We start from the raw sequence: 25,264 nt of genomic DNA on the forward strand, positions 1-25,264 counted from the left end.
ATGCAAATAATATCAAATTAATGTAATTTGTTTCCAAGAAATTTTGCTCTGAGTCTGCATTTTTCGAATATGCTGTTCCAGAAAATATCCATTATACTCCTCCCACAGAAGAAATTTGAATTTTCTGGGGGTGGTGATGGTGTGGGGGCAGGGTGGGGGGAGGGGCAGTTGGTAAGCCCAAAAAGTTTAAAGAAATGTATGACGCTTAATTAGAATTTCCCGTGTGGTTGGGGCGGAGGTCCTAGAGAAAATCTCTTCTGTTGGGGAGCTAGAGTTGTATGGATATTTTTTGGAACTGCGCGATTATTTACCCTGTTTCCAAAGCAAGATTAATTATTAATAATAATCTTTTCAGCAGATCATCAGTTAACTTCTAGTCCACTATTCTTTGCAGAGTTGCACGAGTAGAACAAACTGAGACTCCAGAAATGATGAAAGAGAGATGCAAGAAAAGTAAGAACACTAGTCCTTCATTGGTTGAAGTTAAATGGTACTATAACATTCTTTCTTTACTCTGTAGAAGACCAGAGAAGAGTAAAAGATACAGAAGCTGAGCAAAGACCCCTCTCTCCCATCTTTATTACCATTTGACTTGATGTTTCATGCACAACATAAGTGGTGGTGAATGGTATATTTGAGACCATGAGAAGGCGAGAGTAGTATTTTTCTTTGCAAGCGCGAGACAGTTGACTTCTTCAACTGCGAGATGTAGACTTCAAAGTGCTTTAAATTCAAGTTACTCTATGAATAAACAACACCGAGTGTTGAGAGACCGAAACCATAAGTGCAGTTGTAACAGGTGAAACATTTTGCACTTTGTCAAAAAATTTGTACTGGTTCAAAACATTTTGGACTGGTTTCAAAACAAATTGTACCAAGGGCAAGATATTTGAACTAAAAGACGCAGACACTGAAAAATTCCTCCAAGTAAATATAAATCTGAAGCCTTGTATTTTATCACTGTTTTGCATCTTGTTTTAACACTCAGTTCACCAAAGTAGGTTAATTGGTAAAGGAAGTTTTTACCATGCGTTAGCAACTTTACAGCCTGATGGGTCATTGAAATTGCCTTTTCATTTAATATGATATTTTGTTTTCTATTTACAGCTCTTTCAAATGCAAGAAGTGACCAAGTTGTCAAAAGAGAAATATGTGCAGTAATTACAAAAGGTAGTCATGTTGTCTTTTACTCTTAATTTTTGTCTTTCCTGGTTTTGCAGTATTGTTTGCAAACAGCTGGTATCTAGAGAAAAGAAATGACAATAGTGTTATTTTGTTAGACCTCAAGACAGCAAAAGAGAGATGTAACTTTTGGAGAAACTATTACCTTGACTGCCTTATATTGTTTTGCTTGTGGAAAGAAATCTTACTGCATGGCCAAAGAAAATTTAAAAAAGCAAGGTTCGTCTGGGCTGTGACTTACTTCAGCATATTTACATTTTCTGCAGGAACAAAGACATATAGCTTTCTGGATGGAGACTGTAATGACAGTGAAGCAGCATATCTCTTAGCTATTTCTGAGAAGGTACATGAAAGATTTTACAGCATACTGCTGTCAGTTAAGTACAACTACCTGTATATTTAGCATTTTTCCTTGCATGTGCACTCATCTCTTGTCTTGACAGTCATGCTATCAGCTTTCAAAATGTCTAAAGGCATTTGCGGTCGAGTGGTGATCAATACCCTCAATCAATACCCTTGATCGACCCGTGATTGATACTCGATCAACACTCCATCGACACCTCAGTTGGCACTTGATCGACACTCCATCAACATCTCGGTTGACAGTCGGTCAAGAGTCAACTAATTTTTGATCAATTCATATGAGTTGGCCGAGTGTAGGCCGACTATCGACCGACTGTTGATCAAGTGTTTATTAGAGTGTCGACTGAGTATCGATCGGGATGTCGATCGAGTATTGATCATGATATCGATTGAGGGTATGGATGCCTTGAGTACACATGATCCAATAATACTAACATTACATTGCATTTTGTATCACTGTTTCATGCATGAAACCTGCATGTACCAACATGTACATATTTTTCTCAATATTTAGGGTTCTGATGATGTTTCTGGTGGTGAAAGTGTTTATGGTGTTTGTTTTGTCGATACATCAATTGGAAAGTTTCATGTGAGTTAACAGTTCATCAAAATAGTAGTTGGTGAAGTCTAAACAATTTTTTAAAGTTGTTAACGGTTTTTGGGTAAAATCTGACTGCAAGATTTCAATTTGAATGAGCATTGTTTGATCTCTTCCAGTTCATTCACTTTTTGTTGTATACTTTATTGAAATGCATTTCACAAGAGGTACTTACATGTATTAATCATTATTCTTTAGGTTGGACAGTTTCAAGATGATCGTCAGTCTTCTCGTCTGCGTACTCTTGTGGCTCATTATACACCAGTTCAGGTGTGGATAATTTTCAATGGTGTCATGGCTACCTCTGCGACTTTTGCTACTGAGATAGAAATTAATTCTGTCTGGTTCACAGGGGAAGGGTGTTTAATCACTATGGGCTTGTATGCACTTGGCTGACAAGATTTGTTTGGCTCTTCCAAAACTTTTGAAAAAAATTGTCTCCATCAAATTTTCAGTTTGGTCATCATGGGCACACTCAAAAACAGTAAAATATGTGTTGACCATAAAGTGTCAATGACATGGCAAGATCAAAGATCAAAGAGAGATCAGCATGAGATCAAAACTTGTTTGATGTTTCCCCTCAGATTAAGGGGTGTAAACTGAAAAATCTGTCTCTTTTCATGCCTGACAAAAATTTGTCTTGTTCTAAAGCAGGATGCTGGCACCTTTTTAGTTTGGTCTGGCCTGACAAACTATATAGGGAAAAAAAATTTGTGCACACTCGTACCACAGATTAACTGACTTTTCCGTTAAGTAAACAAAAAATTGCGCAGTGTGTACAGGCTCAATTTTGTTTTTAGCATTTTCCTAATCCAATATTCCCTTTGATAAGGATTTTTATTATTCTTTTCCCCCAATTATGTCTGTCCATTGTTATATCATTTAAGGTCCTGTGTCCTCGTGGAGGATTAACACTGAAAACACAGCATGTTCTCAACCATGAGTTAATGTCCTCTATGAAAGAATATCTAACACAAGGTAGGTGAATGAAAGACTTGAACCTTACTCTAAATCTACAGCATTCCAGAAAATACTTCTCTTCCCTCCTCCAACCCCCAAAAAGGTTGCATTCCCCTTCAAATCTCAGATAATAAATACATGTACTTCCTGGATTTGTAAGTCTATATTCATATTTTTTTTGAAACACTGAATATTGCATTTTCTTTGTAGGAACACAATTTTGGGAGGCAGGCAAGACGTTGAAGTTTCTGGCGGAGCAGCAGTATTTTAACAAAGATAAGACTAGCACAGAAAATCCAGTCAAGGTCTGCAAGTCACTTTATTAAGGTTACCGTAAACCTTCGCGGGTGTCCTTAGCGAAAAAAATATTACCGCGCTGTCTTAAAGACAACCACTACAAATTATATATCAATGCAAAGGTTATAGAATGCTCTATTTGATAAAAATTGTTTTGCCTCAATTTGTTTTAATCATAAGGCGAGCACGACCTAAAAGTGCGAAACGACCGACGCTCCATTGAGCGAATTTATCAGGTATCAAACTCGACCGCATCAACAAAGCTACTGCATTATATCATTCACGATGCATCAGTCGATATTCCTATTGGTTGTTTTGGAAATTTTCTGTCAAGTTTGATGTCCAAAAATACAGCGACGCGTTTTATGACGAAGGCCATTGCAGGAGATCAATTTTGAAAAACGCAAATCCCCCACACGGTTTTGATGATTGATGCCTCGTGAATGATATAATGCAGTAGCTTTGTTGATGTGGTTGAGTTTGATACCCGATAAATTCGCTCAATGGAACGTCGATCGTTTTGTGCTTTTAGGTTGTGCTCGCCTTATGATTAAAAAAAATTGAGGCAAAACAATTTTTATCGAATAGAGCATTCTATAACCTTTGCATTGATATATAATTTGTAGTGGTTGTCTTTAAGACAGCGCGGTAATATTTTTTTCGCTAAGGACACCTGCGAAGGTTTACAGTAACCTTAAGCTTTTGGTGCACTTTCTTGTACTAGTGTTGGACCAGCTATGGTAAACAAGAAGAAAATATCAAGATGACCTTCAAGCATTGACCTTAGACTGCATGGAGTTAAATACTAATGTGATGAACATGCATACTTTTGAAAAACTGCTGCTGGTGGTGCAGCAGTATTAAAAGTTAAATGTTATGTTGTTTTGTGTTTCAGAGTTGGCCAGATGCGTTAAAGAAGTTGACTGATGGAGGTAAGGATGATAACTATAAAAATATCAAGAACATTGGGATAAACTTCGGTATCGACCCAAGAAAGATGTTAAGTCGGTTGTCACAAGTAGCGCCGGTGAATGTAATGGCTGGGGTAACCCTGCGATGGACTAGCATCCCCTCCAGGGGGTAGGGGTAGAAATACTCCTGGTCGCCTCATGCCACTAATGGCCTTACCTTACATCTATATCTACATCTTAGATAATCTAACATGCATCCATCGAGGTTAGCTTTGAGGGCAGCGAGTAGTACGATAAACAAGTAGTTAGATAAACTAACCAGCTTCCTTGCTTTGTTTTAGATCCTTTGGGCTTGATGCCAGGTGAAGGCAGTGAATTGGCTCTAAGTGCCCTTGGCGCTGTTGTGTGGTGGGTTTTCAATTCAAAATAGAAGGACATTATCGTACTTGCAGTTTCCATTCTTCCTTGAAAAATATTTGATAGCATTAACTTTACCATTCTTGTTCATAATACACTTTATTCATATCAATAACATGTAAATTTGGTGTTGTAACTTTTAAGGTATCTAAAGAAATGTCTAATAGATGAAGAAGTCTTGTCAATGGGAAATTTTGAGGTACAGTGTGTACAATGTATTAATAGTGTACCTTCTTTAAATTGTAAGAAAGGCAAGCTCTGCTTAAAGAGGCCACTTTACAGAAGCTTACATGTATGATCCCAGCTTCTGTACCCCTGGGCAAGGAGGGGTCATTATTCTTCCCTGGATTGCATGCTGCTTCATTACTAGCTACCTCCACCCCACCAAATCCCTCTCCCCTGTCCCCTCCCTGGCTTTTTTCAAGTCTCCCTAGAAGTGTTTTCCAATGCCTGGAGCAGTAAATGAAACTTCTACACCAGCACTTGATAAATCTTGTGGGATTCTAACAGGATCATAAGCAAAGATCATTGATAATGAAACAATGCCTGTAAGATCCTGCACAAGATCATATTGGGTCTAGTACGATCCAGCAGGTTCCTGCACTAGTCCAGGAAGGATCTAACATTATTGGTGACTGCCTTTGTGCTCTTTAGGATCGTAAGTAAGATTCCATCACTAACTTGGATCCCACAGGATCCTACACAGGAATTTCATTAAGGACCGGGTACCACGCAAATTGACCGGCTGTGATGATTTTGCCCACCTGGTGTGACCATGATCTAGGAAAAAATTTTCCAAAAAGCTTTGCCCTCAAATGAAAACATTAATGAAATGGTCCATGCTGCATATAGATTAGATTCTACTTAGAATCATCAAATGGCATCTATGGTCTGGTAAGCTAAGTAGGTCAACTATATCTATACTACAACTGCCTATATATCTTGGGACTTTTTTATTTTAATTTTACCCTTCAGGAATATACACCTCTAGACAGCTGTGCACGGAGTGGACAAAGTGTATTTACAAAAGGAAGACAACACATGGTACTTGTTTCTTTGTTTTTTTCTTTGTTTTATTTTATCATTTTCTTTTTTTTTTTCATTTATAAATATATAAATTTACAAGATATCAATGTATAAGGGCAAGGAAGCCCAGGGAAGCCAATAACTCCTAATATTATGTAAAGGACTGCCTTAAAGATATCTAAGACTTAACAGAAGAATAAAACTGCAGTACGGTAATTGGCACAGAGAATGATCACAATTTGGGATAAAAACGGTTAGTATTTCTGCCATACCAATGAGACAACCAAGTCTATCTTCTTTAAAATTGAAAAACTAAAACTGTAGAGTGTATTTCAAGAATTGACACCTGTGGAAACTCCTGCCTAAATTTGAAGTGAATTGTTGTTGAAAAGAAATGATGAATGATGTATTTTTAGCTCAGTAGAAATGTTAGAAAAATGTTACTAGGCAGTGGTACAAACTCTTGGAAAAATAACTCTGAGTTCCCCTAACAGGAGTTCAATCCTGTAACTTCTGCACACTATTTGAATTTATAATTTAAGAGATAACAATTTAAGAGATTTAGAATACTAGATTTTGTGTTCTCCTGGCCATACAATCAAATTCAGAAGTAACAAACTAAATGTTGTGACACACTTTTAGGATTAGTTTTGTTATTCATGTGGGAAGAACTAATGGTATACAGTGTATATAAGGCCCTGTTCACGCTATGTGGGAGAAATTTGAAATGTAGCTTTCTTTCTATGGTTAGGCCTATGTTGGCCCTCATGTCCACAAAAGAATAAGGCAAGATCATAACGTAGACTTGTCCAACCGTTTTCTTTTCTTTTCGATCTCTCGACCTTGTGGTCGACTAGTTTCTACATATCACGTGACTGACTGTGACTGACTGTGTGGGAGGAGAGAAGAACTTTTCAAAAATGCGAGCTCTTCAAACTGGAGGAATTTTTGTTTGTGTGTTGATGGAAAACAGTTTGAAAACAAAGCTTTCCAAAAACGATGGCATCACAATAGTTGTGTCATTTCCCTGAGTTTTCATCAAACTCGAATCCAAAATTATGACTGGTGATTGTCACGTTGTACTTCTTTAAATTTCTGTGGTGTAATGTGGACGGAAAACATTTGATGTGTTATCAGAGTGAAACATCCGTTTTAAAGCGTGGACGGGGCCTAACTTGTTCTGACTTGTATTTGCAGATCCTGGACAACGTCACTCTTACAAACCTTGACATTGTTCCAACTGGGCTGGATACAACATCTGAGGGAACTCTGTTAGAAAGACTGGATCATTGCTCTACTCCATTTGGTGGGGATATCTATTAATAACAATTATTAATAATTACATTATTTTATGACTTATTTATAATCACTTACCAGTATTTTTTTTTATTATGACAAATAACTCCAAACATCACCATGCAAATTCTCCAAACTGTTTCCTTTATTTTTTTATTATTATTTTTTTTTTTGGTGAAACTTGACGTTAAGTCAAAAAGTGTTTTTGTAGTCCACCAGATCCTCTGTACTTACAACATTTTGCCTGTTTGACTCTTTTATAAAAGAGTTGAATTGTCAGTATTCATGCAGCTGGAAGAAAGTGAATATCAAATACAAAAGACCAGCCTCTGTGACAATTTGCCTGGCAAATAATGGGATCAGTGTTTCAATTGCTGCTCAGATTTTACCCACAGTGTGAAGAGAATATTAAAGACCTACAATAGAAATATGCCTTATTTAGTCACAGTTATGATAACGAGAACTTTACTGATGGTTAGTGAAATGTTTTCTGTGGAGCTCTCTCTCTTCCAATTAACAAATGGTAAACACCATAGCATGTACTATTGAGTTATGGATGCACGCGGGAGGTTGCTAAGCACGTAACCAGGACAAGACATAGTTAAAATCTAAAAACATTCTCTGGTTAAATTAGTTTAAAATTATGTGCTTTCAATTGCTAGTCCTGCAATCTTTGACAAATAGTGAATGATAAATGTGATCTTTGAAATATATATGAAGAAGCTAGTCATAAAAGGGGATAAGTGACGATTTGGGTTGCTTTTCTTTTTACTTGCTCCAAATTAGCTGAATTTTTGCATGTGGTCTTCAATGTAATAGAAAAATGTGGTTCTGTATTTTTGTCGCTGGTTTTTGCTTTGTTTTCGAGTTAAAACGTAGGCAAAAAACTTGGCTTTTCGTAGCCATGTCTTTAGGAGTTTATTTGTTGAACAGCAAACAGGCAGACTGTTTATAGTGTATGAAGTCAAAACCAAATCCCACAGCATATAGAGCGGAAATCTGGGAACGGATTGTTTACACCGGTTATTGTGACGTGAACACAACACGTGAATCGATCGAGCGTCAAACGAAATGCCATCAAACAAAAAAGAGATGTGCCGTATTAGAGCTCTGTCAACTAATATCTTAAGCATTGTTTTAAAGTACCTTGTGTGCCTACCTGGTGGTTGAGAGGCATCATAAAGCCTCGATAAACCCGTAAGTCATCAGCACGTTTTAAAGAATCAAAATGTGTTCTGAAACTTCGAAGGCAGCTGATATACCGTAATCGTGTTATCGGCGTTCGAAGTCAGATCGAGCCAGGTAGCAAAGTCCAAGAGCAGTTCTTGCCCAAGAAAAATACCCTCTGGTGAGTTGTGGCCCATTTGCCAAGCGTTGCTAGCGTCAAAGTTTGGAAAGCGAGAACTGGTTTTAGACTTATAAAATTTGTCTTGTATCGACCGCCATGTCTTCCCGCGCACGAGGTGTAAAGACCCTTCCCGGCATGCATTGCGATTACGTTCTGCGGACGTTTCTCGAACTGGTAACTAGATTTAAACATAATAATGGCCAGCAAGTGGCAATCGATTGTAACAGATCTGTGATCCAGTTTGCGTTGATTTTATTTCAAATCGGCATGATTTGTAGTGTTTTGAGCTTCTGGGATCAGGGGACATGCAGATGTATGGAGACCCGTACGTTGCGCAGAAGGGTTAATCTGTTAATCTGTCAGCCCTATTTATAGAGCGTTTTCACGTGGAGTCATCAAATTCTTAAATCCAAAACTAAACAGCCGCCAAAGTTGTTGTCCTCATCAGGCATAAGAGGTACCAGCGCATTTTGAACTTGGAAGTTATGGCGGTGCGTGACATAAAGCTACGATCGCGTTTGTCGAAAACTATGTTTTATCTCGTGATTTTTTAGCCATTGAAGACGTTGCCGTATTTGAAAAAGTGTTTATTGAAATGTTTATTTGTTTCATTTTATTTTTATTTACACCTTTTTTTGACCTGAAATCAGCATTTTTGAGCTTATACGTTGCGTGAAATTACCATTTTCAGGAGCCCATCATGGGCTCCTACCATTTTGCTGTTTTCTAAGTGAAACCAACATCCTTGCCGTCATGCGTTAACGCGAAATCAACATTTTAACCTATTTAGACCTGAAATCAACATCATTGAGCTTATGCGCTGCGTGAAATTGACATTTTGCTGGTCTCTAAGTGAAACCAACATCCTTGCCGTCACGCGTTAACGTGAAATCAACATTTTAACCTATTTGGACCTGAAATCAACATCATTGAGCTTATGCGCTGCGTGAAATTGACATTTTGCTGGTTTCTAAGTGAAACCAACATCCTTGCCGTCACGCGTTAACGTGAAATCAACATTGAAACCTTTTTTGACCTAAAATCAACATTTTTGAGCTTGTACGTTGCGTGGAATTGACATTTTGCTGGTTTCTAAGAGAAATCAACCTCCTTGCCGTCACGCATTAACGTGAAATCAACATTTCAACCTTTTTTGACCTGAAATCAACATTTTTGAGCTTGTACGTTGCGTGAAATTGACATTTTGCTGGTTTCTAAGAGAAATCAACCTCCTTGCCGTCACGCGTTAACGTGAAATCAACATTTCAACCTACTTAGACCTGAAATCAACATCATTGAGCTTATGCGCTGCGTAAAATTGACATTTTGCTGGTTTCTAAGAGAAACAACCTCCTTGCCGTCACGCGTTAACGTGAAATCAACATTTCAACCTACTTAGACCTGAAATCAACATCATTGAGCTTATGCGCTGCGTAAAATTGACATTTTGCTGGTTTCTAAGTGAAACCAACATCCTTGCCGTCACGCGTTAACGTGAAATCAACATTGAAACCTTTTTTGACCTAAAATCAACATTTTTGAGCTTATACGTTGCGTGAAATTGACATTTTGCTGCTTTCTAAGTGAGATCAAAGTCCCTGCGGTCGCGGCGGGCCGATCCTTTGTTATGATAAACCGAGGCGAGACTTCGACTTATAACAAAGGCTTGGCTTGGTTATTATAACAAAGGATTGGCTCTGTTTATCATAACAAAGGCCCGGCTTCGTTTATTTGCAGCCTCGGCGGGAAAAGGGCGTTAGGTATTTTAATCAAAAGTGAACTTTGTCGAAAACGCTCCAAATTTCGCATAGAGTTTCGTTTAGGTATGTTTAGCAATGTCCCGTAGTTTTTGCGCTAAGCCTTGCTTCGTTTTCAGGATATTGTGTATGCAAAAACCACTCGGTTTTCCTAGCGGCGTCTTTATAAAGCGAAGCAAAAACCAGCGGCAAAAATTCAGGAACACGTTTTTCTATTACATTGAAGACCACATGCAAAAATTCAGCTAATTTGGAGCAAGAAAAAAGAAAAGCAACCAAAATCGTCACTTATCCCCTTTTATGACTAGCTTCTTCATATGGTAAAAAGTGTGAAGTTGAAAGAATTACAGTAAGAACAAAAAGATACTTGCAAGGAAATAAAATGCTAAAATGGGGTTCGTAAAAGAATAGAATGTTGTCTAGGTAACGGTTTTGAGTCATTGTCCGATTAATTGCGGTATGCCAGGATTCCAAAGTCTTCCTCATGCAAAAATTTATTTTTTTCCATACAGGCAAAAGGCTGTTTAAGCAGTGGCTCTGTGCACCTTTATGTAATCCATCATCGATCAACGACAGGTATGGCATGTCCAGCAATGGTATGTAGGTATGAGTTGGGGGGGGGGGTTAGGGGGGTACTCTGTAAATCTTTGGGTGGGGTTTGCTGCTGCGACACTGAAACCCTTACCCTATACTAGACCACGATCAGCTTGATTTTGTAACCCTATTCTAGACTAACAATCAAAAACCGCTATGCTATCCGAGACTAGCTATTTTTCATGTAGAAACTTTATAACTATCTTAGTCCAACAGAAGCTAACTAAACCAATATCTTACGAAGTCATTTTCTGGTTTCAATTTCTAATATGGAACCCCAGGTGAACAACCCTGTTTTTGACTAAATTTTTTATACAATGGCCACTTTTGCAGGAAATTGTACCCTGTTCTAGACCAAAACTGTCTTATTTCTATACTCTATGCCAGACTAAAATGCCTGAAAATCATACCCTTCCCAGTGGCACATACCCATATAGCTTATAAGGCCACCCCCCCCCCCCCCCAATTTCCAGGTCTGAGTGCATGCCTGCAATGACTTAACTTTTGATTTGGACATGTGAAAGAGGATTGGGACCACAGCATTTTGTACAGTTCTTGCAGCAACGGGAATGACGCTGACTAACATTTGAAAGCATGTAGAATTTTTAGCTACACTGGCTGATTACATTTTTATTACCAGCTTAAATCCATGTAAAAGACAAATTTAACTTTCATTTAAAATGTTTTGCTAACATTTCTGTGTACATGTGCGCTTCACAGGCTGAATTCTGTTGAAGATCTTATGTCAAATGCAGGTTTAATGGCTGATGTGAAAGATGTCCTCAAAGTTCTACCAGACCTTGAAAGACTGTTAAAAAAGTATGGTCTCATGCATATTTAATAGCTGTTATTTTAGTTATCAACGGTTTGACATACAAACAAGGCGAAAGGGTCAATTCTGCTTTGCATTGACCCTTTCGTCTTGTTTTTATGCCTTTTTAAACAAAAGAATATTTGACTGCAGACTCAACTTCAATAACAGCTATTGAGGCTGTTTTTGCTTCTTAACTTACAGAATGATATGTTAGTGATGTTGGAAAATTTCAGCTCCTCTTGAGCTGTCATAAAATTAACAAAGTATTGTTTGAAAGTTTTTGATACCAGCTCAGGGTTCGCACACACCTTGAAAGCCCTTGAATTTAAAAATCAAAGTTCAAGTCTTGAAATTCCATGAGATTAGTACATAATTTTGGGCCTAATGAAAAACCTTGAAATATGAAAAACAAAAGAAACCAAGGTGCCAAACTGCTTGATGAGAAAATTTTTTCATACAGTGAAAGACCTAAAAAGAACTTAAACCTGAGCCTATAGGGTCAATTTCTAATGATATTTTCAAGTGGATGGGTCCTCCAAAAATTAGAATTGTGTCATGGAATGTTTTTAGTGTGAACCCTGCCAGCAACTAATTCATGTTTCTTCCTTGATTATAGAATCCATGCACTGGGATTGCCACGAGACAAGAATCATCCAGCAAGCAGAGCCATTCTCTACAATGAGGACACTTACAGGTGCTCCTGAATTAGCTCAATATTCACTTACATTCACTGTTGAATACCCCTTCAAATTAATAAATAATTTGTTCATTACCTTCCTCTCCAGCAAGCGCAAAATCAATGATTTCCTAACAATCTTGGAGGGTTTTAATAAAGCAACAGAGATTGTGAGCTTGTTCAAGGACCATGTCAGCTCTTTCAGGTAAATGAAATATGACGATGGATCCTAGTAGACCTATTAAAACATTTGATTTCCCCTCTAAAAGTTCCAAAGTGTTAACTCTCTCTTTAAAAAAAATGCCAAAATGTTTACCTCGGAGAATACATTATCTGTTTCTTTTTTGTTAGCTGCTTATTAATGAATGTTGTTGGAGGTGCGGTGGCCTCATGGTTAGTGGGCTCTGCTCCAGATCACACAGTCTGGGTTCAAGCCCTGGCCGGGGACATTGTAATGTTTTGTGTTCTTAATGGGTACCAGCAAATTTAATGCAGGGGGTAATCCTGCAATGAACTAGCATCCCATCCATGGGGGAGTAGAAATACTCCATCCTAGTTGCTTCATGCTACAGAAACTGAGATAGCTGTGGCCTGATGGGCCCCCTGGCTCCTATCCAGATTTAACCTTACTAATTGAATGATACCTCTTTTTATCAATTTTGCAGGTCCAAACTTCTTTCCCAGGTTGTTACAGAACAGGGTAACGATGGTTGGTATATTTGCGAATGTTCTTTTAGCCAGTCTGACATTTCTACTCTCATAATTTGATGTGCTTCAACAAGGGCTCTCTTAGAACAGGAATATCAAAACCTAAGTATTCAATTTAATTGTAGAAGTTGGGAACCACCTGTGAACCCCTTGCTTGTATTATTGTTCCTCTGTAGTTAAGCAGTCAAAAACCACTGGACACTTTCCAAAGCTGGGTGATCTCTTGAACACTTTCAAGGTACTTTTACTAGTAGCCTATTGCTAATATTTGGTAGACTTCTTTAGTTTTGAAGTGCCAAACGTCTTTGAGATGTAAATTCTTTGTTCTTGTCTGTCAGAACAGAGCTCGACATTGCGGCCGCTGGGGTCCCATTGGTGACCAAATTTTTTTCACTGGCAACTAACTTTTCACGCTTTTTACTGAATTACTTTTGCTGGTGACTAAATCTGTGAACTTAGAGGCCAGCTGGCCCCAAGGTTTTTTCCTGAAAGTTGAGCCTTGTCAGAATCTTTCCTCCTGGTTATCTTTCCTGTTTTGTTTCCCTCAGTATGCATTTGATCACAACAAAGCCAGGAATGAAGGAGTCATTCTACCTAAACCAGGTGTGGTGACATTGCATGCATATTTTGCTATGTGTAATGGCTAGAGACATAGGCATGCATTACGTGCACAGAGTTAGAAAGCTGTAGGCCTTTGCTTGCACTGTATGTGTATGATTTTATTCAAGATGTTTTAATACCAAGCCCAGTCTGTTGACACCTCACTTCCTTAGTGAAAGTTCCGGCATAAAATCTTCCATTAAATTGGTTCATGCTCATTTTATCTTTGACAAAAGTGTAATGTCCACATATAAAGTCTTGGATTTAAGGTATTGACATCTGATCTCTTCTTCACAATAGCAACACATTCTCCAGCAGACAGATGATGATGCATACATGATGTATCTCTGCATGTGTAAATTTATATGTCTAGATAATTACAGCCAGATCTCTGGGGGTTTGCTCAAACCTACTAAATTAAAAAAATGAGACATTATAACATGCTTACTTGGCCTCAGAATGCCAGAAATTTCCATTTCCTAAGACTTTATTTTTAAAAATGTTTCAGAGGAAGGATACCCCCGACCCCCCTACTGGGGTCTGCTTTTGGTGGTCCATACCTTGAACCCCCTTCTCTAAAATCTGCTATCTGCCCTAGCATTATAGCATTATATGTCTGCATCACTTTGGGAGGTGCAGTGGACTCAAGTGGTCTAGGTTTAAGCCCTGGCCAGGTTCATTGTATGGTGCTCTTGGGTAACACACTTTTCTCACACGGAGCCTTTCTTAGCCCAGGTGAATAAATGGGTACTGACAAATTTACCACTGAATTACAACCCTGCAATGGACTAGCATCCCATCTGCGGAGGAGAAGCAATATTCTCAGTCCCTTAAGGTGGCTGAACACAGTTTTTGATACCTATGTTTCATTCACCTTTTTCTCTAAAACCCTTGATCCCTTGGTCACCAAAAATGGCAGCAAGCAAGTTAACAACACAAACTTTGGTTTTTTGATGGTTAAGCTGACGTATGTACCGTTGCCATGGCAACATGAATAAAAATAAACAAGCCTTTAAAATCGGTTTTGTTTATTTGTAGAAAATCTAGTCATTAGATTTTCTTTATAATTTGCATGCACCAAGCTTGTAACGATTCTCACAAGATAAGACCATTTTGCTAATAATTTAACAGAGAGATCTTTAATTATCCGTTGTTGAAGGTTTTCTGGAATATCTAGAGTTTCCTTTGTTTAAGTTCAATTATTTTCAATACTCCAGTTACTTATTTCCTAAAGTATTTTCGTGCCATATTTCGTGAAATTCTAATGAGTGGTTCTCAAGAAATAGGCGTATTTCCGAGAGTGCAAATTTTCATTCAATCGCAATTTTTTGACTTACTACGCATGCGCTGCATTTAACTGGGTTCTTTCGGTAACAAAGAAAAAGCTGAGAATTGCTGAGTTCTTTGCATCTTTACCTTTTCTAACATACATTTATGATAAATGACTAAAGCCATCAATACACTGCGTTCAATAATAGAGAAAAATAGCACAGATAGTGCGGGTGTTGAGTAAATTAAATGATCGTTCTATTGACGGCATGTTTGTTTTTTTGCAATCCTTGTGCGCACGCTGAATTGCATCAGCAAAAGCACGCGCGAAAACTGTGTTCGGCCACCTTAATACTATTAAACTCTGCTAAACTCTAGCGGTATGAACCAGTTGGCCCAATTTTACTTTGCATTTTTCTCATCCATGTATGCGCTCAGCCTATGAAAACAGAGATAGTGTGCAAAATGATGAAAATAGTCTTAAATCACAGGGGTTGACCCAGAGTATGACCAAGCATTGGCTGACATTCAGGCAACTAAAAGCTGGTTTGATCAGTATCTGAAGAAACAGTGTGCTGTGCTGGGCTGCAAGGTGAGTGTGCAAATGACAGCAGTATACCCTCCTCTACCAAGCCCAGCTCAGGCTAAGGTTTAAAGAGTAATTCTCCCCACAGACTTCCATACATTTCGTTTTATGTTTGTGCAGAGAACTTGATAGTACATCAACACAATAACCTCTTGCTAGAGATTTACTTTATTAGCTTTACCTATTTGCTTGGCAATTTACCATATTGTATTAACTCGTAGAATATTGAATAGGGGGAACTAAATTTTGAGCTGTTTCCAGAACTTTGCAGAAAACCACGTTTTCTTCTTTATTTTTCAAGGGTGTAACTGCCCTAATGTAAGTACTAGTCTGAGTCAGTTAACACAACTTTATGACAGTAAGCTCTATTTTCGTTTATTCAATCAGCACGGCTCTTCGACTTGGCTTCAAAGCGGAACCTGAGCAAATAACAGTCCACTTGAAAAAGTTGTCTTGACTGTTGTCTTGTCCATAATATTTGTTATTTATTGCTGTACCTATTAAAATATATATATTTTTGTTTTATTTTGTTTTGTTCAGGTGACGTATTGGGGTTCAGGTGAGGCGATACATAGAGTATACTGATAATTAACAATTGCGCGTTGGCTATCTACCATCTCATATCCAACAACCGCGAGTGGAATAATTGTTTAATTAAAAACACCCCCCAAAATGTAGAGAACTAAAGTGAAATAAAAATACAAACACCCAAAAAAATTACTCGTAAGCTTACCATATTTGTAGAGCATGGTATAATGGCTCCTAGAGGGAGTGTTAAGCATAATTATACACGTGAAAAACAAACACGGTACTCAGGAGAAAAGGCGTAGATCTCTGTTGACTCTTAATCCACTGTTCAGTGGTAAGCCTCTTCGTACAGCTGTTTCTAATCACTTTATGTTGCACCATTTCAGCTAAGAACCGTTTCCAGCTCGAAGTTCCCGATTCCGTCCGCAAAATCCCTGATAAGTACACTCTACAGTCGCAGAAAAAGGGTTTTAAAAGATATTGGACATCAGAGATCGAGGAGAAACTGGCTGAGATGGTGCATGCCGAGGAGAGAAGAGAAGAGGCTTTGAAGGACACTATGAGACACGTGTTTCATAAGTTTGATCAAGAGTGAGTGAAAATGTAGTTAAGGAAAAATTTCTTTTTGCTTTTGGCATGTAAATGGTTGTTGTAAGTGGTGTTTAAAGAGAGGTGGAAACTTGTGACTTCCGGTACGACTAAGTGCGGGAAAACGTTTCAGCGGCGGGAAGGGCGGTAAAATGTGCAACTGATGCAAAGCGCGGGAAAAAATATATGATTGGTGAAAAACGCGGGAAAACATTTAACTGGTGAAGAATGCTGAAAACAAGAAAACGACTAAAAGCGTGGGAAAACTTATAACCGGTGAAAAGTGTGGGAAACCTGATTGACCGAGTGCGCGTGAAAACTCGTTTAACAGGATTGTTAGTGCTTTTACTTTTGTTGTGTGACAATGCGAATACAGTTTTTTTTTTTCAAAACTGCACTAAGCCATGTTGAACTAAACGGGAACTTTCCTCTTGGTAGGTACAAAACCTGGGACAAAACAGTTCAATGCTTAGCTGTTGTGGATTCACTGATCAGTCTGGCGTCCTACAGGTGAGCTCTTGAACACCTGTAGTCCGTAACCTTGCATTTCTGCCTCGTCCACATTACGCCTTAGGAATTTGAAATCGGAGGTTTCACTTTGAAAACGCATCAAATGTTCTCCGTCCACACTATAAGCCGGAGGAATTCAAAAACGCAATAATTGTTGGAGCGAAATTCAGTCAGGGAAATCTCATGATTATTGTGACTACATCGTTTTCGAAAAGCTCCGTTTTAGTTAAAGTGTTTTCCGTCCACGCGGAAACGAAAAGCGGCGTTTACAAATTCCTCCGGTTTGACGAGCGTTTTCCAAAAGCTCCGTTTTTGTGACGGATTAGTGCGGACGGAAAGCCTAAACGGAGAGATAAAGCTTCGTTTTTTCTTAACGGTGACACTCCCTTCAGTTCACAGGGTGACGGCCCCATGTGTAGACCTGAAATTGTTCTTCCCGATAAGAATTCAGCCGAGGACTTCGAGGTACGGTCTTCATAAAGCTCCTTGGTGTTCCTCTGATCTTCGAGAAAAATCATTTCAAAACGCCAGATTTTGAGACGACTAGACTTTTTCAGTTTGGGCCGCTTGGTTTTCGAGTACAGACCACGTGATATTCTCTAGAGGATTGTTTTTTATCCATCTGAAAGTTATTCATTCATATCAGGGTTGTGCTCCAGGAGCTTCCGGGTGCCATGGGCGACTAACTTTTGATTTTGGGCGATTGGAAAAACTCACTTTTTTGTTGTAAGCTCAAGTACTGGGCACCCAGGATTTCATGGTTATAGGGACCTTTGGGCTCCTTGAAATTTTTCTTAGACCACACGGGACTATTTGAAAATTTGTAAGCAAGATTTCTCAAGAGTATCATCACATGGTTTGAAATGGGGCAACTAACCCCCTAAGCTAAAAAGGTCTATTGGCGTGTTTAGCTACGAATTTTTCTCGAATCATTCACGCAGCGTCAAGAATATTTTTATTTATAATCCATCACATATTTTCGCTCGCGCGCGATTGGGCGAAACGTAACGTGACTGCATTATCCCCCAGTTATAACTGGGGAATATCCGAATGATGTTCCACAATTTTCAAAACTGCGCGTGTGGCGAAAAATATTTGAAGGATAATAAACACAATAGCCTCCATTTGGCGTGAAAATATGCTCGAATAGTTGTCCTTGGACATTATCTGTTCCTCAAAGCTCACAGTTTTCCTCGAGCTCCACTCTTGGAAAAATGTTCGCTTCTCGGAACGGATAATGTCTGCGAACAAATATCCGAGCATATTTTCGCGCCAAATGGTGGCTACTTTTCATTAATCTTTGATGGTGATCCTTTTGTTTCGCCATGTACATGATCTAATGTTCTTGTTTAACGTGATTCTTTTTCTTCTTTCTCTCTGTCTCTACTCAAAAGCCTTTCTTGGAAATTCGAGATGGGCGTCATCCCTGCATCTCTCGTACATTCAGTGGCGGGGATTTTATTCCAAATGACACAGTGGTTGGGATAAGAGATGTAAGTACGGAGTGTTTTGGTTATTTTTCAGTTGTCTTTTGGCTTTGTGGTAAATGGGCATTTTTCCTGACTTAGCACCATTGTTGTTGCATTTTCCAGGACAATGACTGCGACGAGGAGACAGCGGTTAACAGTCAAAGCACATGCGTGCTCGTCACCGGACCGAACATGGGCGGCAAGTCGACGCTCATGAGACAAGCCGGGCTGATTGTGATTATGGCACAGATGGTAAATTTTTCTTCTCTCTCTGTTTAAACATTTTAAGATGACATCCGATAGGAATCGAGCAAATTCTGCTTCTCAAAGTTCAGAGGAATTGTTCAAACACAGGTAAAATTTCATCATCAGTTTCATTTCAACAGTACTTTCAAGTGTGAACTTCAAAATTTTTTCACAATATTTGGTGTTGTTAGAAATGATTTTTTTCGAGAAGATATTTAAAACAGTCGCACTGAATATGTAAATAATCTCGGTAGCAAGTTTTTGTCCAATTGTTACTCGAACTTCTGGCGGATTTCTTCTTAATTCTATCTGTCTTCAAACAAGAAGCAATATTGCTAGGGAATAGCGGGAATTTAATTTGTTTGTTCTCATTGGACAGAATGTCCGGACATCATTACTTTTTGTTGGTACATCATTCCTTTTGAAGAGATTAAAGGTTAATTTTGGATATGACTGAGAACTCTTAGTAAATGGTCGAAATCTCGTAGCAAATCAAAGGCCTCGTGGTGCAAATTCGGGAAAGGGGGAAAATTGTAGCCTTTTAACGTAAATTTTCGACGACAAAAAAAATTGTCCTTTTGTTTTCTTCTTTTCATTTTAAACTGTTACCTTGATCGTGTCCTCTCCGATCTAGACACAACACTGCCTGTACTCCGTTTTCTCAGTAGCTTATACTTTGTTGAAGTAGATCTTTTCATTTTACAGGGTTGTTATGTTCCGGCTGAAAAGTGCCGCCTCACACCAGTTGATAGAGTGTTTACGAGGCTTGGAGCGCAAGACAGAATTCTGTCAGGTAACGGTCAACATTAGGGGTTAAAATACAGCCTATTTTTTTCTTGGCTTAGTGGAGGCGCGGTGGCCTAGTGGTGAGTAAGCTCGCCTCTGGATCGGGGGGTTTGGGTTCCAGTTACCAAGCTACCAATCCATTGTTCTCAGTTTACCTTTTGACTGGTTAGTTTTCCTCTAGGTGGTCCGGTTCACACCGGGCGGGCGCTCTATCCACTGAGCTACGAGAACTCATGGAGAGCAAGGTCATTTAACTGAGTTCATATATGATAGGTGTCCTGCATACTGCTAGGAGTATTCCAGGTCTTTCACATTCACATTTCATTACCGAGCTTAAAATTCACCATCTTCATTAACTTATCATAAAGCTTGTCATCTTTGTTTGCTCCTTTGATGTTTGCCGGGCTATTCCCCTCCATTAGCCATGTCTGGTTCGAGTAGTCGCACTGTAAAAGATAACTCCAAGTTTCTTCTGTTCTTTCGTATTCCAGGTGAGAGTACGTTCTTTGTCGAGCTCAGCGAGACTTGCACGATTCTTCGACATGCCACGAGGCATTCACTCGTTCTCGTGGACGAACTGGGTCGAGGCACAGCTACATATGACGGTACAGCCATCGCTTGTGCTGTAGTCGGTGAGCTGTCACAGCAGATAAAATGTCGGACACTCTTCTCCACCCACTACCATTCACTGGTCGAGGAGTTCTCCGCTGATCCAAATGTTCGACTTGGTCATATGGTGAGCCGCCGCAATAAGCCCCTAACCACCTCCCCCAGAAAACAAGCCTGATTCGCGCATCTTTTAGCTATTGCGTTTGTATTCATCGACTACATTACTCGCGAAATTTCGGACGAATTCGGACGATTTTAATTCCGGGCAAAAAAGTGTCCGAAAATAAAACCGTCCTAATTTTTTAAACGTCCAAAATATTTCTAGTACATTATAAGACTTTTTAATGTAGCTCCAAAGCTTTTAATTTCCTTTCTGGAGCTAACTCAAGCGGAGGCACTCTTAAGATACATAACATTTTCGCATATGTTGTTTCAGTGTAATTCGTGTTTTGGAGGCGTAAATTTCCGTAAGCTATGTTTCAGCAAGGTGTCCGAAAATTTGGTCCGAAATTTGTCCAAATTGAGATCAAAAGTGTCCGAAAGTTTTGTAAGTAATGTAGAAGTTTTATGTAATATGTAGAGAATTTCACCTTGCAGTGTCATTACTCAGGGTTGCCACTTGTCAGGAAATGGTCAGAGGAAAAAACTTCTTCAAGTTCTGGGAAAAGTCAGGGAAAATTGACATTTTGAAGAAAGGCTAGAGAAATGTTAAATAATTAAATACGGCTGATGTAATGTCATTGAAGTTTGGAACAAACAATTGGGGTCACTGTGATCTCGACGATGTTTAGAAGTACAATTTGTTGAAAACTTTTTAGTCTTGAAATATCTTAAGGATTAGGTGGAAAGGATGGCTGTAAGCGGAGGCTATAAGCCCCTACTCTATCTGAAATTTCAGAGCTCGACGTTGCGACCGCTGGGGTCAGCAATGCGACCATGCTAGCATGGTTTATCCGTGTCATCAGTATGCAGGAAAAAAATTACCGTAGTACTGTTTTCATTGGCAACTGTAATTCCCAAAAAAATTGTCCTTAATTAATGATCATGATGAATCGTATTGATAAAATTGAGAACATACTGTAAACAAATAAACATTTCAGACTAAGATAACTAAGATTTAAACCAGAAAATCTCCTCCAGATTTATCAACCGACGCAGTACACATATTACCGCATACTAATCATTCTGATACTTGTTATTTTTGCAGGCTTGTATGGTTGAAAACGAAGACGAAACTGATCCTAGTAAAGAGACGATAACATTCCTGTATAAATTCGTCAAGGGCGCTTGTCCCAAAAGCTATGGCTTCAACGCAGCAAGACTGGCTGGCATACCTGATGAGGTGAGTATGAGGAAGCAGTGTGTAAATGCGTGGCCGTTTTACTTAACAATTCCACAGTTACACGACGTTTTTCATGAGTTCTTAGTAGGTCGGTTGAAATTGCGTAGTAAAAAATTTCCGCGAAATACGATTCGCAAAACAGTAACTTTTGCCCTCTCTTTTCCCTACGGATAAATTTTTGCCCATTGAATTCTCGCGTATCTTTGACTACCCTCCAAAATTAACAGTATAGGAACCATGTAGGGAGAAAAGACTTGCGTGTAGCCCTATGAAAATGGCCGAGATCCTTGGCTTTACGAAAATGACATATATACACAATGACGAGCTTAGTGGCAGTTATTTACACTTGTCTTTTCAGGTTATTTCTGTAGCTGTGAAGAAAGCTAGGCAATTTGAAGAGAGCATGGATCGCGTTAAACTTTTCAGGTAAAGCCAATTGCATCGTGCAGTTATTGACAAAACAACTCTTTGGTCGGCTTTTTTTCAAATAGAAAATCACTACAGTAGGTTACGAGGGAAGATGCGGACCGCGGTCTTATTTACCTGGCATTCGATAGATTCGATTAGGGAGAGAGAACACTCTCGTTTGCTCTCTGCTGTGAGGAAACCATGGGCGTGGCTGGTCTTGGCCACTGCGCGAGTTGCTGTGAAGCTTTTGATTTTTTTTTAAGTCTTCCCGCTGGAGTATGACTAGCGAGACATTTTTGAGGGGGAGGGGGTAAGTCTATTCAATGGGGAGGGATAAGGTTAGATCATCGGAGTCATCTGCTTTTCATAATCAAATCACGTATTTAGCTTCAAATTGTTCCTTTAATTTATATTTTAGGACGCTGCTCTTCAAGTCGACTGGCAGGAAACAAGATGTATTGCAGCTTCAACAGAGAGCAAAGTGTCTATAGAGCAAATGATATAGTGCTGTAATTTTAAATTATCGGTTACACCGATTAGAAGAAATGAAATTATGTTACAGTTTAAGTGTTACTGTATTTTTCAGTCTTTCTGGAGCATGGTGATGGTATTAAAATATTAACTCAACCTTTTCAGCGTGTTTTTTGACTCTGGTTATTCTTTGCCCTGTTTATTCGTTCTTCTCTTTAGAATCGTTACAATATACCACGAGAAGACGTCTTTCGCCCTCTCGCTCAGCTAAAGCACATTGCTAGCTAGAATTTGGAAACTTTTGTATGCTGTTGCCTCGATTTTTCGCCCAGTATGTCTGGCCCTGTAGGTTAAATAAAGTTATTCACGGAATAAATCACGAGTAGTGTGCGGGTTGTTTTTTTGAACACGTATCCACTAGATAGAGATTTATCCGATGGGTAGCCTTAATCGGTGAAAACAACTGGACCCTGGCACATGGGGAGCGTTTACTGCGCCTTTCAATAACATGCGGACTCTAAAATTCAAAGCTCAACCGACAAATGCGTTTTTCGCTACCGTCAATCAAATGCTTGGCGGCTTCTCCCAGTTTCCGACTACTGCCGAGCGCAGGGTAATCAAATCGTTGAACACAGTTCAGACAACGAGACAATGTTCGGCAGTAGTCGGAAGCTGGGAGGAGTCGCCGAACATTTGATTGACGGTAGCGAAAAACGCATTTGTCGATTGAGCTTTGAATTTTAGAGTCCGTGTTATTGAAAGGCGCAGTAATGAGAGCCACGTTAAAACTGCACACGTTTGGTGGCTGCTGATTTTGTATATTTTTCCTTCAAGCATAAAATAAATTAATCAAGAAATGGAAAAAAAACATCAGTTTACACTGAAATAAAAGATGATTACATAGGGCACATCACGAGTTTCTTACAGCTCAACATACATTTGAAACAAGTAAGTTCGTAATCACGTACTCAGATTTACGTAAAAACGGCAGAAGGGAAATGCAATTTCTGCCGTTCGGAAGAGAGACTAAATGCCTGCTTGCCTATCTATACATTGTTGCCGATTTATTCGTCTGAGTTAACTTAAGAGGGCGGTCAGTGTAAAATGCAAACTGCAGACCGGGGATAAAAGACAGACTACAGATTGTAGAGTTTTTAACTAAATCGTGTCACCATTTCCATCATTGCGAGTCAACCGTAAACAGGCTAACAGCCAGAAAATACTTGAGAATTCGAATTTTCCGTGAATTTCAATTTTTGCCCCCTAGATAGGACGGATCTCTAAGAAGTTGCGTATGGAATGTTTCAGGCTGAATCTGACGCGCGCGCTACAGTCGAGGGAAGAATTCAATTGCAGGCTAATCTGAAGAATACTACCTATTGGCAGTAAATTGTTTGAACTATTTTGTTGACTTTCACGTGGCTCTGTGAAATTTTGTAAAATTCAGCCTTTCCACCACAAAATTAAATGTCGACCGCCATGTTCCATCCATACGTTCTTTTCTGGAAATAACACCTGCATATTTATATTGACAAATAGCCTTGGCACAGATTCGCAAGTCTTGGGACGATAGCGTTTGGAACAGATGTGGTTCATCTAACAGAGATTCACCATTGCCTGGCACGGCTATCATTGCTTGTTTCTTGATCAGTTCACTTCATTGCCAACCGAAAGGGTCTCAACCATGGATAGGAAAGCATATTCTACCGTTTCAGATAATCCACTTTTTTTGCTGAGGAATTATTTGATCGCGGTTTTCTTTCTCTTACGGAGGCTCAGTGCTGGAAATAATTTTTCTTCTTTAACAGGACATATGTCCTTTCAAATCTTCATTTTGGTCGGACATCTTATCAATTTGACTGGACATTAATTTGCATCATTGATTAGCATAATTATTAGCATACTGTAAAGATTTTCAATACAAATCATTCAAAACTGTATTTAAATGTGATTTATTTATCATTTATGATTAACTAGATGACTTTATCAACTAAATGACTGCACCAATCTCTCCTGGTTATCTCCTGATTATACGTTCTTCAAGCAAACCTAGTTTTCTACGCAGGAGCCCATCACCAGGTGTGTGCAACTTCTCGATTATTCTTGTCCCGGTGTTTTCACAGCCGATCTTTTTTTAGTTTGAATTTACCGCGAATTCAGCCCCCGCAGGAACCTCAGTGACCAATCACAAGCACGGACTTTATAATCTCACCGGAAGATTAGGTCGTCATGTCCACCTGAGGTCTCCATGTTTTCCCCTTACTGATGCGTGCTCATTTAGACAGGAACTGACCTTTTTCGAGGTAAAAGAAGCCTTAAAATAGACCGGTCTGTAAAAATACTGTGACATATGCTTAGTATGGGAGTTGCAGGCTCCTAGTGATGGGCTCCTGACCAAAGTTGACTCTAGGGTACATACATGAAGGGCTAACAGCATATCGCAATGCACGTAATGCATAATAGGGCAATTTCTGAAAAGTACTTTATTTGGCAAGTACAGGAAAGATGAACACTTCTGCTTTATGATATGGCAGAAGCCCATAATGAGCTCCTGGATATGGCTCAAACTGTCAGAGTTAAGGGCCCAAAATTTAAAAAAATGCTTGAGTAGCCATTTGGCGACTAAGTGATAAAAATCAAGTGGAATTTTATTCAGAAAAGAACTCAATGCATAACATTTGTAAAGAAAAAATTTCCAAGACTTTTAATTTTTGGCCGCTAATTTTGTGCATGCATTACAGAAGACACAATCGGTAGACATACATGACATACTTAACGCTCAAGGGTTTGCAATGCACTATAGGGCGATTTCAAACACGATCGGCCATTTGCAAGTTTTCCGATGTGAGGAAATCCTTTACAGCAAAGCAAAAGGACAGATTGCTTTCTTTTCTTATGTTGAATG

The 25,264-nt window shown here is 39.1% G+C and overlaps 2 protein-coding genes across 3 annotated transcripts in view; one reads left to right on the top strand and one right to left on the bottom strand.

The window, feature by feature from the left end:
* The window catches only part of LOC145495269 (DNA mismatch repair protein Msh6-like), a 33,505-nt gene extending 10,990 nt beyond the window's left edge, over positions 1 to 22,515 (top strand). Inside the window, exons 11-41 of the mRNA XM_081474863.1 lie at positions 395 to 453; positions 1,108 to 1,170; positions 1,449 to 1,525; positions 2,060 to 2,134; positions 2,342 to 2,413; positions 3,031 to 3,121; positions 3,314 to 3,408; positions 4,296 to 4,332; positions 4,653 to 4,719; positions 4,873 to 4,927; positions 5,704 to 5,772; positions 6,952 to 7,060; positions 10,668 to 10,731; positions 11,470 to 11,568; positions 12,180 to 12,257; positions 12,349 to 12,444; positions 12,905 to 12,948; positions 13,124 to 13,185; positions 13,496 to 13,550; positions 15,308 to 15,408; positions 15,943 to 15,961; positions 16,317 to 16,521; positions 16,957 to 17,028; positions 17,421 to 17,493; positions 18,423 to 18,521; positions 18,621 to 18,749; positions 19,449 to 19,536; positions 20,021 to 20,265; positions 21,346 to 21,480; positions 21,839 to 21,906; positions 22,307 to 22,515. Coding sequence (XP_081330989.1) covers positions 395 to 453; positions 1,108 to 1,170; positions 1,449 to 1,525; positions 2,060 to 2,134; positions 2,342 to 2,413; positions 3,031 to 3,121; positions 3,314 to 3,408; positions 4,296 to 4,332; positions 4,653 to 4,719; positions 4,873 to 4,927; positions 5,704 to 5,772; positions 6,952 to 7,060; positions 10,668 to 10,731; positions 11,470 to 11,568; positions 12,180 to 12,257; positions 12,349 to 12,444; positions 12,905 to 12,948; positions 13,124 to 13,185; positions 13,496 to 13,550; positions 15,308 to 15,408; positions 15,943 to 15,961; positions 16,317 to 16,521; positions 16,957 to 17,028; positions 17,421 to 17,493; positions 18,423 to 18,521; positions 18,621 to 18,749; positions 19,449 to 19,536; positions 20,021 to 20,265; positions 21,346 to 21,480; positions 21,839 to 21,906; positions 22,307 to 22,379 — 2,674 coding nt within the window. The 3' untranslated portion in view covers positions 22,380 to 22,515. The remainder of the gene's footprint in view (positions 1 to 394; positions 454 to 1,107; positions 1,171 to 1,448; positions 1,526 to 2,059; positions 2,135 to 2,341; positions 2,414 to 3,030; positions 3,122 to 3,313; positions 3,409 to 4,295; positions 4,333 to 4,652; positions 4,720 to 4,872; positions 4,928 to 5,703; positions 5,773 to 6,951; positions 7,061 to 10,667; positions 10,732 to 11,469; positions 11,569 to 12,179; positions 12,258 to 12,348; positions 12,445 to 12,904; positions 12,949 to 13,123; positions 13,186 to 13,495; positions 13,551 to 15,307; positions 15,409 to 15,942; positions 15,962 to 16,316; positions 16,522 to 16,956; positions 17,029 to 17,420; positions 17,494 to 18,422; positions 18,522 to 18,620; positions 18,750 to 19,448; positions 19,537 to 20,020; positions 20,266 to 21,345; positions 21,481 to 21,838; positions 21,907 to 22,306) is intronic.
* Positions 22,516 to 24,265: 1,750 nt separating this feature from the next.
* LOC145494495 (methyltransferase HEMK2-like) overlaps positions 24,266 to 25,264 on the bottom strand; it is a 14,693-nt gene continuing 13,694 nt past the window's right edge. For both annotated transcript variants that reach the window (XM_081473961.1, XM_081473962.1), the window contains exon 2: positions 24,266 to 25,264. This exon is cut by the window's right edge. The gene's annotated coding sequence lies outside the window, so the exon portion shown is untranslated.

Source organism: Orbicella franksi, chromosome 8, assembly GCF_964199315.1.
Source record: "Orbicella franksi chromosome 8, jaOrbFran1.1, whole genome shotgun sequence".
NCBI classification, from domain to species: Eukaryota; Metazoa; Cnidaria; class Anthozoa; order Scleractinia; family Merulinidae; genus Orbicella; species Orbicella franksi.